Here is a 12570-nt window from a genome sequence, read left to right as displayed (position 1 = left end):
CTGTGCAAGGTAGAGGGACCTCTGCAGAGACATTCTCACCTTGACATCTCAGGGTCCACTTACCTGACTAACGATGAAGAAGATGACAGTCATGGCAGCGCAGGCCAAGGTGATAAGCATAAGGAACTTGAACCTAAAAATGAGCCCCTATTAGAAAAGAAAGAGTAGTTTAATACTCCATCAGCTACCAATCCTTTTCTCACTATATAAATCTACAAAAAGCTTAAAGAAATCTGTAAAACCAAATCCCTAAGAATGACAGTAAAATGATTTCCCATAGTAATATCTCTTCTGCAGAGGTGAGTGTGGCTGAAAATTTCTTGGGTCAAATATTTCCTATGTTCTTATCACTCATAAAGCAGTGATACGAGAGCCTGGGAAATTATATTCACAACACGTCGTGAGGCTGCTAATTTCCCTGCTAAGCTGGTTATGCTTCTCTGCAAGGGTTCAAAGTTACCAAATCCAAGTTTTCTGTGGTTGTAATAAAATTCTGCTCCAGTGAACAAAAAGAAATGTGCATATTAATCAACATGAAGTGGATTTGGTTGAATTTTCTCATGTCACTCCAGCTCTGGAGACAGGCAAGCCTTAGAAAGTGCCTGTGGTTTCCTGAGAGCAGGATTTAAGAGAACCTGTGTTTCAAGGAGGGAGGCCTATTATTCAGGGGCTCTTATGTGTAAGATCTACTGCATATAAAAACTCTGAGGTTCTGTAGTTTCTGCTTCTCTTTTCATACAGGAATCAGGCTTGTTTCTCCAAGGACAGCCACTTAGGCATGAACCCAAGGGATCCCTGATAAATCAAGGATGTGTTGCTTGCATTGGGGATTTGAGGATGTTAAGTGTTTCTCTTGAATGAGGAACATAATCTATAAACAGAGATTACTGAACGGTCTGAGCATCTGCTGGATATTTTAGGGGAATGTAGCCTGTTAAGAGTCTGGAAATCAGATCACCTGGACTAAACCCTGTTTAGTTACAGGACAGGGTTGATTTTGGGACAGAACTTTGACTAAAGCCTCATCCCAACCAAATCCCAGTTCTGCCATAGTCCAATCTCCCATCTAGTATGTACCTACATTCCATCACCAAGCTGAAGAACTGGCTGAACAAGTTTACTCCTTATTGGAAATGGAAACACATTTGTACCACAGAAAATGCCAAGATTTAGACAGGCCAGCTAGATGCTTCTCAGAGTAAGATTTGGCCTCTAAGTTTGCCCAGAGATCCTACATGAGAATCTCTCAATGTGTATTTCAAAGTTAAGGCTTTCTATCTCTGGGGTGTGTGTGTTTACACATCAAGCGGAAAGATAAGCAAGCACCAGTTCCAGAACGAGCCAAGCAATCTGCCCACCTCATAGTGTAGCCGCCGGACTTTGCTCATAGCTGGCAGGCTGGACTGCTTCCCACTGATGTTCCGAAACACCTGAAATACCATGAAGCATAGAAACAGGAAGTAGAGGCAGAGGCAGATTCCAGCCACGATGATGAAGGCCATCTGGTAGTGTCCAGTAAAGGAAACAACGGGCTAGCCAAGGCCAAGCTGAGCGGGCCCAGGCACTTCTCCCCAGGTCTGTTGGCAATACTTGTTTTGTCTCCAAATACATAGGAAATTTTCAAGGGGATAAATTATTAAAACCTGACATTCTAATGCCAGTGATAGGTTTCTTGACACAATAGTACCACAGAGGGAGGTGTTCAATATTGCTTTCTAAACCAAGTAAGAAAAGAAATGGTGTCTTGCTTGTTAGAAATGAAGAATCTGGGCCCTCCCATAGACCTAAGGAATCGGAATCTGCCTTTTAACCAGGTCCCCAGGAGATTCGTATACACAATAAATTTGAAAAGCACTAATAAAGCATATATTGGTCACTATGGATCAGATGAAAAACCACATTAAAATCACCAGAAGAGTTCAAATGTAGATCCCCAGCTTCCTCCCTAGATATATGGAATCAGATTTTCCGGGGCTAGGACATCAAGTATGACTATGTTTGGAAACCACTGGGCTCGTCCTTGGAGTTTTATAAGAATGAGATTGAGATGCTCTGGCATAATTGAAGAGGAGATACATGGGAGCTCAGTGCAGGGGCCCTGGGCATGGGCTTGAAGGTCTTAAAGTGAAACCAGGGAAGAAGGACCACTTGCAGTCTTCTGTCACCACAGAAAGTCTTGTCCAACAGAATGGGGATTGAAGGACACATGGCACAGATGGGAGTTTGGGTTGCTGCCAGTATACTTGAGACCCACTAGGGGGGCTGACCTGCCATTAGAGTCAATCTGAGAACCACCAAGGCCTGCGGTAGTGTGAGCTGCCTTGAAGGCAGGTGACCTGATTCCAACCCCTTTCCACTACAACAACTCTGCCCAAATTGCCTTTTTTTTTTGAGACAGAGTTTTGCTTTTGTTGCCTAGGCTGGAGTACAATGGCACAATCTCGGCTCACCACAACCTCCTCCTCCTGGGTTCAAGCAATTCTCCTGCCTCAGCCTCCCAAGTAGCTGGGATTACGGGCTTGCGCCGCCACACCTGGCTAATTTTATATTTTTAATAGAGACGGAGTTTATCCATGTTGGTCAGGCTGGTCTTGAACTCCCAAGCTCAGGTGATCCGCTGGCCTCAGCCTCCCAAAGTGCTGGGATTACAGGCATGAGCCACCACACCTGGCCCAAATTGTCTATTTTTAAAAGCATTTAATAAGTGTGAACTTGGCATGCATATTTCATTAAATAATATAATATCTAATGCAGTTTCGCCTTCTTTCCTATAATGAACAGTATCCTGGAATGAAGGGAATATAGTTATTTTCTGCAGGACTTGAAATTTTACCCACTCCATCATTTTATAAAATTAAAAAGTTGAACTAGATTTAACATTATAAACATTCTCCTTGTTGTGAAGCTAACATTTGGTGGTGGCATAATGGAGGAAGGGTAGAGCTTCTCTCTCATCTTTGAGGTAATGATACTACAGATTTAGTTTGCTCACAATGTTCTTGTGACACTAAGAAACCAATATAGACATCGTGGCAAGACAAAGCATAGTCCTTAGCACACGGCAAGATATGAGCCATCAAGGAAGAATACAACCCAGGCCTTTCTCTCCACTCCAGAGCAGAGTCCTTTTCTCCCAAGAGCATGTCACATACTATTCCAGAAGATAAAATATTTAAATCCAGCATCCTAAAAGGGATAAGCTAAGACTGTCACTTCTGCTTCCTGAAGAAGACTTAGCGTTTATGCCAACCAACCAGAAGCCTCGGCTACTCCTCTGGAACTAATCACCTTAGCCTTATCTCCACTTGGTCTCAGGAATGAATAGCAGCAGTGTGATCTGCCAGCACACCAAGGTCACTGTAAGAAGTCTTGCACATAGGCAATTTCAGAAACAGACTCTCCCACAGGGGCCCAGAGATGAACCTCCATGGCTCCAGGGAAAAGCTAGTCATGCTTCAGTCTGCAGTAAACAGTGTATAACAGATAATTCAGACAGGCTGCAGTAAGCCCAGAAACTCGGATCCCTCTGCTGTGAGGATGGGCTGCGACCTTCTCATTTTGCCTGCTGTCACCCAGGCTTGAAAGCAAGCAGTAATTCTTATTATCAGCCTTAATTGTGCTGTTATAATTGGCCTGAGAATCAAAGCCCTGGCTGAGTACATATGGGGAGCATCAGCGGAGCCTTAGAAAACGATCTTGGGGACTGGGTGGCTAGGGGAAGAAATAAAACCCTGAACCCATCAAGGAAGGATACGGCCAGCTCTGTTCCAACATCTGTAGTCCAGATACTGTAGAAGGGATTCGTGAGTTGTACCCCTCTACAAAGAAAATGAGATGGAAAGGCAAGACAAATTAATACAAAGGCAAACGGGAACTTTCCTTTTCACGTATTCTTAGCTTTTCAGCTGCAGGGGTGAGGGCTGTATTTAGGCTAAAAAACATTACAGAGATCCTAAAGAGAAATGAAGCTTGTAGAATACATCAGCCCAAACATTTTGCAACTGTAAAGAGCTGTGCATTTGATTTGATCCCAGACCTTGTCTGAGTATGTGACCACATCCAGTGCTTCCATACCAAAGGTTCCCGACCACCATTCTCCTTTTCCAACACTCCTCCTAAAGTGACAGGAGTGGGCGTGGTGATGCACAGTTTGGCTCAGTGTCCCACAAACACCTGCTCACCTCTCACACATGTCAAATATGAAGAGGCAGAAGGAACCAACGGCAATGGGTCCGACTTGCTTCCAATACCCTGCAATGTGGTTCCGCTCGTGCTGATCCTGAGGAAAACCAAATTGAAAAGGGAGATAGAGGGGAGAGGAAGACCAAGCAATTCTATGGGGGAGTCAGCATTCGAAGGACACCTGCTGACCACCTATTATGTATCAAGCACCATGCTAGACTCTAGGTGTATGAGAACAAAGAAGATGAAAATCTCTTCTTCAGGAACTCACCTCTGTGGGGGAGTCTGGCACATATGCAGAACATGACAAAGCCCAGCCATAAGGGCTCTGAGAGTAATAAGAACAGGATGCCAGGGGAACACAAAGAATGGCCTCAGCTCCCAGGCAGAGGACACTTTGTGGTCCACAAAATAACTCATTCTGAATTAAATTTCTATGTGACTTGTAACTTGTGTTTATAAAAGTGACTGATCCCCGGAAGACAAAGTAAAGACATTAAAGCATTTAAATATGTGAAGTGTGTCTCTTATGGTTAGGAAAACAGGCATATTTCCTCCCCATCCTTATTAAAACCAGCAATGATTCTCCTTGATAAACAAAGACACCAAGAGAAAGAAAAGGAAGGAATGTAGAATGAGAAAAAAGGGAAAGCAAAGATGATCTTAGCCTCCAGGCAGGGCCCCAGGTGGGTCAGTCCACACCAGCTCCCTGTGGACAATCCTTGGCTGGCTGGCTTCCTGGTGCTGGACCAAGTTCCCTCCACTCCCAGGCCCTGATGCCGAGGCCTCATTCTTAGCGTATCTCTGCTGGAGGACCCCTCATGGGGAAAGACCCCCTAATGTAGACAGTTTAGCGGTAGGCAGAAGTCTGTCTCTCTGCTCTCACACTGCTCTCCTGGAAGAGCGGCAGGACTTCAGAGGTCTGGTTTTTATGACTGAGCCATAATGGAATTTAAAAACAGTCCACTCTGCCATGAAGCCCATGTGCCTGACACGAAGACCAAGTTCCAGCTGGCATATCATCTTAGCCACAATGTGATGACGACACCATTCTTATTTTAAACCGTGGTACCTTCAGTCCCTCTTGAAATATGATTTGGTGTCTGTGCAAACTGAGGAGACCAGGAAGGTCTGTATTTCCGAGTAATAGGGGTTACTAGGCCACCTGGACACATTGCCAGCTGGAAAGAGCCAGGTCCACATTCTCTGGTGGTTAACCTGTATTCCTGGGGACAGGACAAGCAGGGCAGAAGCCAGCAGACAAGAAACTCAAGCTCAAGGGCAAGAAATAATACTAATCATTAGAATGTGTGTGTTTATCTTAAGTTACTCACATTCTCTCTTTCAATTCACACAAAAACCCCATGCGTTAGGCCTTTACATCTCATTTTATAGATGAAGGACCTGAGATTCAGAGTGATAATGTCATTTGCCTAAAGCCACTCAGCTGGTCAGCAGGTGGTGAAGCAGGAATGTGAACCAGAGGGGTCTGCCTCCAGAGTTCCCACTTGTAACTACTAGTTTATTCTGTCTCACCCACTGCTGACTAGAGGCAAAGGGGGGCAGGTGTCAGCTTGGCAGCCTGCATGGAGCAGCTGGTACAGACGTCTGTCCCTCGCAGGGGCTCTTACCATCATGTGCTCGCCACAGAAGATGATCCAGAAGGACAGAAGCATCGCATAGAAGATGCCCTGTCGGATGTCACCGAACAGCAGCATCCAGGTCCAGTCGAACCCGATGGAAAACCATTCCACTGGGATATTGATAAAGGTCATGGAAATCCCAAGGGCAAAGATGACTCTGATGGTGAGAAAATATCAGGACAGCCACTTCATTCATCTGGAGGGCAGATTTTCAAACAATTCCCAGAAGTCAGTTTTGAGACATGAGATGTTACTTATTGGGTCTGAAGCCATATGATTAATTTCTTCTGCACAGAGATGCAAAATGTCCTATGTAGCTCACACTGCTGCAGAATGAAGGAGTGCTACACCAACCTTTCTGTGGAAGTGAACCTGATCTCCTTAATGCCCCACACTTTACTTTGGTACCACTGCAGATGAAGAGCTTCCTATAATGTTTGTGTCCCCTTGCCTTCTCATCCAGGCCTCAGTGAATATAATTGTCCTCTTTCACCTATTCAGGTTATCATTCATCTGATCATTAAGAACACTCATTATTGTGATATCCTCAGGAACGATGAATTATATAAGCATATTTGTTTCAATAATACATGACTCCAAACACATTTGAAATGTAAATTCTCTTGACTGCTTGTTTAGCTTTTATTTTACTCTTCCCCTGTCACACTAAGAACTGCCAATTCTCTATTAAAATGTAATTCTTATGTCACTGATTTATTCATACTTTTTTCCATCCCCTTGAAACACATATGTTAATTAAGCACAGATCACATAGCAGGCATTGTGTTAGCACTATAGAATCCTAAATGAACAGGACCTGTTTTTTCACTCACGGGAGATACAGTTAGTAGAGGAGCCAGATAAAGAGACAATTGAATAGAGCAGGATCAGGAATATCATAGAGTTTTAAAGCATAGAAGGCTGCTACCAGGACTTCTGACTTTGACACAGACAGGAATGGAGCTGAGTTGTGAGTCAAGGTAAGGGAGGTGGAAAGGGTGTTTGGAGGAGAGGGCAGAGCCTGGAAGGAGGCACAGAGGCCTGGAAGAACCTGGTGCATTTGGGGATCTGCATGTGGCACATCAGGAAATGACAGGACATGAGACCAGAGAAACAAAGAGGGCTGTGCTCATGAAGAAATTTGCATATCCCACTAGAGAACTGAAATGTATCTTGAAGAGACTTTTTATTGGAATCCAATAAAAAGTTTAAACAATGGAGTGACATGATTCATTCACTCAAAAAATATTTATTAAACTCCTACTATGTGTCAGTCACTATTCTGAGATGCTGAGAATATAACTGTGAACAAAATAAGCAAGGATTGTGCTCTTGTGATGCTTGCATAGAGATGCAGTGAGAGAGGGAGTATAAGAAAAAGATAATAAATAAATGAATAAGCATCATGAAAAAAAATGCTAGGCAAGAGAGTGGAGAGCAATGGGGATGTGATTTTACATAAAGTGGACAGACAAGAGATCAGCAAGTGTGAAGGCCCTGGTGTGAGGGTTTGAGCACAATAAAGGGGGCTGGTGGGTGTTGGAGAGGACAATGACAAGATCAGAGGTGGAAGGCACCCAGTCATCAAGGGGCTTATAGGTCAGGGCAAAGGAGATGAAAAGCCAGTGGAGAGCTTTGAGCAGAGGAGTGACAGGATCTGATTAACATCTGAAAGGGGGCACTCCGGCTATCCTGTGAATAGGCTGCAGGGAGGCACGTGGTGGAAGCAAGGAGAGGGGTTGCAACAAGGCTGTTCCCACTGATCCAGGTGAGAAGCGATTGTGGGTTAGTTAGGCTAGGGTGGCCGCAGTGGAAATGGTGAGACTTCCCGGTGAGTTAGATGAGAAGTGTGAAAAGCAGAGACATACAGGATGACTCACTGCTACATTTCCAGTTTGAACAACTGAAAAGATGGAGTTGCCATTTACTGAAATGGGGATTCTGGGAGGGAACAGGTTGGAAGTGGGACACAATCAAGTGTTGTCCTTGGTACATGTGACATTTTCAATGCAAATGAAGACATTAAGTAAAGAGCTGCAATATTTGGGTCCAGAGTTGGGAGAGGCTGAGGCTAAAGATACAGATTAAGAGTCATCAGAGAGCAGATGATTTTTCAGACCACAAAGGTAGGTGAGATCACCCCTGAGGAAAGCACAGCTAATAAAGAGAAGAGGTCCAAAGCAGGTGCCCCAGTCCCAAAGTCTAAGAGGCTGGAAAGATGGAAGGAGACAGAAATGGAGCCTACATGCTGGTCAGCAAAGAAGAATGACCAACAGAAGAGTAGAGGAGACTCTGGGAAGAAAAACTGATTATGTCAGATGCTGGGATGAGTAAAAAAAAAAAAAAAAAAGTGAGGACTAAAAAATGATCTTTGGATTTGGACTATGAAGGTTGTTGGTGATCCTGTGAAAAGCAGTTTTAGTAAAGTGCTGGAGATGAATCCAGACTGGAAGGGACTCAAGAGAGAACAGAGGAGAAGACATATGCACAAGGTTTTTGAGAAGCATTGCTGTAATGAGGGGCAGAAAGAGGGTATGTAGCTTCAGGGAGAAGAGGGAAATGGGAGAATTTTGTCTAAGAAGGGGAGATGGCAGGGCATGTTTGTATATTAATAGAAAGAATCCAGCAGAAAGGGAGAAGTCAATGATGTGGAGAGAAAGTAGGTACACCTGCAGGAGCACTGTCTTTCTTTAAGTGAGAGGAGCTGGGTTTAGGGCAGTTTCTTCACTACAACACAGACAAGTATCTGATTGACCACGGAGTATCCCGAAGAGCAAAGAGGTTAAAGAGTCAGAAAGGTCAGCTGGGTGTGGTGGCTCACACCTGTAATCCCAGCACTTTGGGAAGCTGAAGCAGGCAAATCACTTGAGCTCAGGAGTTCGAGATCAGCCTGGGCAACATAGTGAAACCCTGTCTCTACAAAAAATACAAAAACTAGCTGGGGAGTATACACCTGTGGTTTTAGCTACTGGGAAGCTGAGATGGGATGATTACTGGAACCTGTAAAGTCAAGGCTGCAGCAAGCTGAGATCCCAGCACTGCACTCCAGCCTGGACAACAGCGTGAGACTTTGTCTCCAAAAAATAAATTAATTAATTAAAAAGAGCCAGAAAGGTGAGAGAGGTAGAACCCTGAGGATTAACTTAATAACAACTTGCATAGGAAAGCTGCAGGAGAAAAAGGAGTCCAGGATGACTCCTGGTCAAATCACTGGCCTAAGTCACACACTGGCTGCTTGAAATGGACACAAGCAAAAGCAAGAGCTTGGCAGATCACGAGAAGCCAGTATTCCTGAAGAGCACTGCAAAACCAGCTCTTACTTTTCCAGAAGCACTGGGGGTCGGGACATCATGGTGATCCTCCTCCAGTACCACACCATAATGATGAAGATGCTGGGCGTAAGGAAGGTCTTCATGGCAAACCACACCTTGGTGAAGCCTCCATTTTGGTGGATCCCCTAGGCAGAGACCAGTGATAATTTTGAAGGTGAATATTATCTTAGCATTTCCTTCTACTGGCAAATGCGTTTGTGGGAGAGGTAAGTGGAGACCTTGTCTGCAAAATGTTCATGATCAAGAGCTTTCACATTCATAGCATGCACTGCCCTCATACACCCTTGGCCTCTCCTCAGAGATAACAGAAATACATATTAAAAGAGCCCTGTGCTATGGACCTGAGACCAGAGAAATAAAGAGGGCATCCTATTCACAGTAATGGCTTTCACGCTCTGGGGTCTGAAAGAAGAGCATGGGGCTTTGGGGCAGGGTCACTGTTTCCGAGAGGCTGAATTATCTTACCTTGGACTCATCCCACTGATTTTAAAATGCTAATGCCTAAAGGTCCACTTTAGAGGTATGGATTAATAGGGCAGGTATGGATTAATAGGGCCTACAGGGTGTATGATATCTACCCAGCTACCACCCCTACAGTGTGCCCCCCAAAAAAGCCACATTTGAGGTAGAACCAGAAATTTTAGGTAAAAAGCAGAGATATCCTATATCTCCTAACACCTCTCTTGGCCATTTAATCCTCATTCGACCCTCACATCTTACTAATCTGGTCTACTAGGGCTACAAGAGCTTTTTCCCTATGCTAAGATAATGATTAAGTAAATGATCAATTTTTTTTCTTTTTGTAAGCTTTTCATTAGAAAGTTGCAGATATCCTAGATGGTCAATATGTTGAGATTAGTAAGTGTTAAGGTAAATCTATTTTATAAAATGCTAACCAATATTGTAAAGTATATTTATACTACATTCACCAATTTATATTATATATACCATTAAATAAGAAAGCAAGGAAAAAAAGTCAGTTCAATATGATCCTACTTTTTGTAAGGGAATTACTACGTATATAAAAAGCCTGGAAGGAGATATATGAAAACCTGAACAGTGACTATTTCTCTAAATAGTAGGACATTATAGGTAATTCTTATGCTTTTCTGTTTCTTTACCCAATTATTGTGAGACTTTGTTGAGGTTGAAAAGAAAGGTCCTCCTTGCAGCAAGTTCTAACTTTTCCCCAATTAAACAAATAAGATGGAAAGAACCTAAACCACCCCTATTCCCTTTAACAATTGTGCTTGCAAGGTGAAACACATAAAAAAGAAAATTTACTTTTATCTTGGTGTTATTCATTATGCAATCATGACTATATCATGATCTTATCATTATAATGATCTTAAGTGATCTTAAGCCCATTTAAAATCTTAAGTGGGCACAATAATTGCATTGTTTTCCATTTCTGTAATCTCTCACACAAATTAATTCACTTTATTATCTCAGCCATCATGAGTATGTTATTATTCCCATTTCTCAGATGAGACAGGTGAGGCATAGAGGTGCCATGAGTGAGATGGAGTTCCCCTCCAATACACATGCCAAGATCAATTACATTCACTTACCACCAACCGGATATCCTTTATCTCCCCAATTCCCACATTGATTTTCTTCTTCTCATTCACAGGCAGCCGGATGTTTAAAAGGTAAAACTTATGGGCCACCGACCCAATTTCCATGAAAGGAAGGACATCACATTCATAGTAACGGCCCTCATGCTCTGGGGTCTGGAAGAAGAGCAGAGGGTTTGAGGCAGGGTCACTATTTCCAATAGACTGGCTCTGAATTCTGTTACCCTGGACCCATAACACCAATTTTAAACAGCTAATGCTTAAAGGTACACCTTAGAGGTACAGAGCAACAAGGCATACTGGAGGCATGGTGTCCACCCAGCCATCCCAACCTAAAAACAAACAAACAACAACAACAGCAGCAGCCATATTCAAGGTAGAACCAGAAATTTTAGGTAGAAAGCGGAGACACCTTCCTTCTATCTCCTAACACCATTCTCGGCTGTTTCATCTTCATTAGAACCTCACATCTTACTAATCTTGTCTGCGAGGGCTACAACAGTTTTTATCGGCAGTGTGTCGTCAGGGACCTCTAAGGCTCTGTGGAACAGTCAGCTTCTTAAACGTTCAGGTGGAAGCTCCTGCTGAATCATTACACTCTTTAAGGACGGCTAATTATTCTTCTGATTTTGGCCTGAGGGAGAAGCTAGAAGCAGCTGAAAATATCTTCTTTTTATTCACTTGCCAGGAAAAAAAAAGACACGAGGAGCCCTTGGTATTTAGGGAAGGTTGAAACAGAAGAAACAAAGGTAATAATAAGATTAGTGGCCAGAGATAACCACTCAGAATTTTCTGCCTCCAGTGCTTCCTAACAGTCCAAGATGGCAGAAGGGAATAGACATTTTAATGAAATGAAGATTTAGCCCAGTGTCTAGGAAAGCCTCTTGGACTTCGTGCCAAACAATTTAAGAGATACTGCCCAGAGCACGGTGGAGAGAAATCGGACAGTAGGGACACAGCTTTTTTTTGAAAACTAAATTCTGCTCCACCTCACCAGGACTCCCAGCTATGTGTACCTGCTGAGGGGTGGGGGCCAGGGGTAAATATGAGCATGTAGAGGAATGAGCTTCAGCAGGCTGGGACTTTTCCCTGATACAGAAGATAAGAGTTTACCATCAATGTTGGGTTTCTACGTCAGCTTCAATGTTTACTTGGTACCTCCTGATCAATATAGGGGAGATCTAATTTGTCGTCCCTAAGCCTGAATTCACAAGCCCTCCAAAATTTGTCATAAATCTTCAGAGCAAAGATCCACTGAAGAAATGAGAAGAAAGAAGATAACAAGGAGTCTATAGTCTAAGAGTGTGTAGGAAGGGGCTCTGACCCTGAGATCTTGGCTGGTGGGGAGGGTTCCTTACTGAACAGTCAGAGCTTAGAGTGCAGTAAACAGACCTTTGTACAGAGACAGAGACACACATGGCAAGGTGGAGGTGGGGAGGTGCTTTTAACCCCTCTTCCCCACCACGGCACACATTACCGATCAGTTGTCAACAGTTTTTATCCCTAAGGTGTGAGTGGCTCTTCTCAGACACACCAGTTGATTAGAGTTGGCATGGTTGATTTTTAAAAACTCTTCTGTAGAAAGAATGCTGCTGCTTTTTCAAACCTCAGCTGCAGGTCGGATGATTCTTCCTATACAGATCGTCTTTTTCTCCCCTCCACTCCTTTCTCTCTTACACTTTCAAATCAGGGAGGATGGGGGCTTTGCAGGTACTACTGAAAATTCACTACAGGCTCTAATTCTCCCTCAGATTAAGTTGCAGTGAGGAGGCTGATTATCCTCTGTGGTAACAGCAAGAGGACATTTTCTGATTTGTTTCCAGTTAGGGCCTTATT

The 12570-nt window shown here is 43.5% G+C and overlaps 1 protein-coding gene across 2 annotated transcripts in view; it reads right to left on the bottom strand.

The window, feature by feature from the left end:
* The window catches only part of LOC105498347 (Wnt ligand secretion mediator), a 135900-nt gene that overhangs the window by 46037 nt on the left and 77293 nt on the right, over window positions 1–12570 (bottom strand). For both annotated transcript variants that reach the window (XM_071091416.1, XM_011770403.3), the window contains exons 4-10: window positions 10729–10890; window positions 9146–9282; window positions 5814–5982; window positions 4182–4279; window positions 3755–3818; window positions 1359–1502; window positions 64–147 (exon numbers count right to left, since the gene is read on the bottom strand). In XM_071091416.1, coding sequence (XP_070947517.1) covers window positions 64–147; window positions 1359–1502; window positions 3755–3818; window positions 4182–4279; window positions 5814–5982; window positions 9146–9282; window positions 10729–10890 — 858 coding nt within the window. The remainder of the gene's footprint in view (window positions 1–63; window positions 148–1358; window positions 1503–3754; window positions 3819–4181; window positions 4280–5813; window positions 5983–9145; window positions 9283–10728; window positions 10891–12570) is intronic.

The sequence above is a fragment of the Macaca nemestrina genome, chromosome 1 (genome assembly GCF_043159975.1).
Source record: "Macaca nemestrina isolate mMacNem1 chromosome 1, mMacNem.hap1, whole genome shotgun sequence".
NCBI classification, from domain to species: Eukaryota; Metazoa; Chordata; class Mammalia; order Primates; family Cercopithecidae; genus Macaca; species Macaca nemestrina.
Note: the sequence above shows the minus strand (reverse complement) of the source record. Positions and strands in the feature narration are given on the sequence as shown.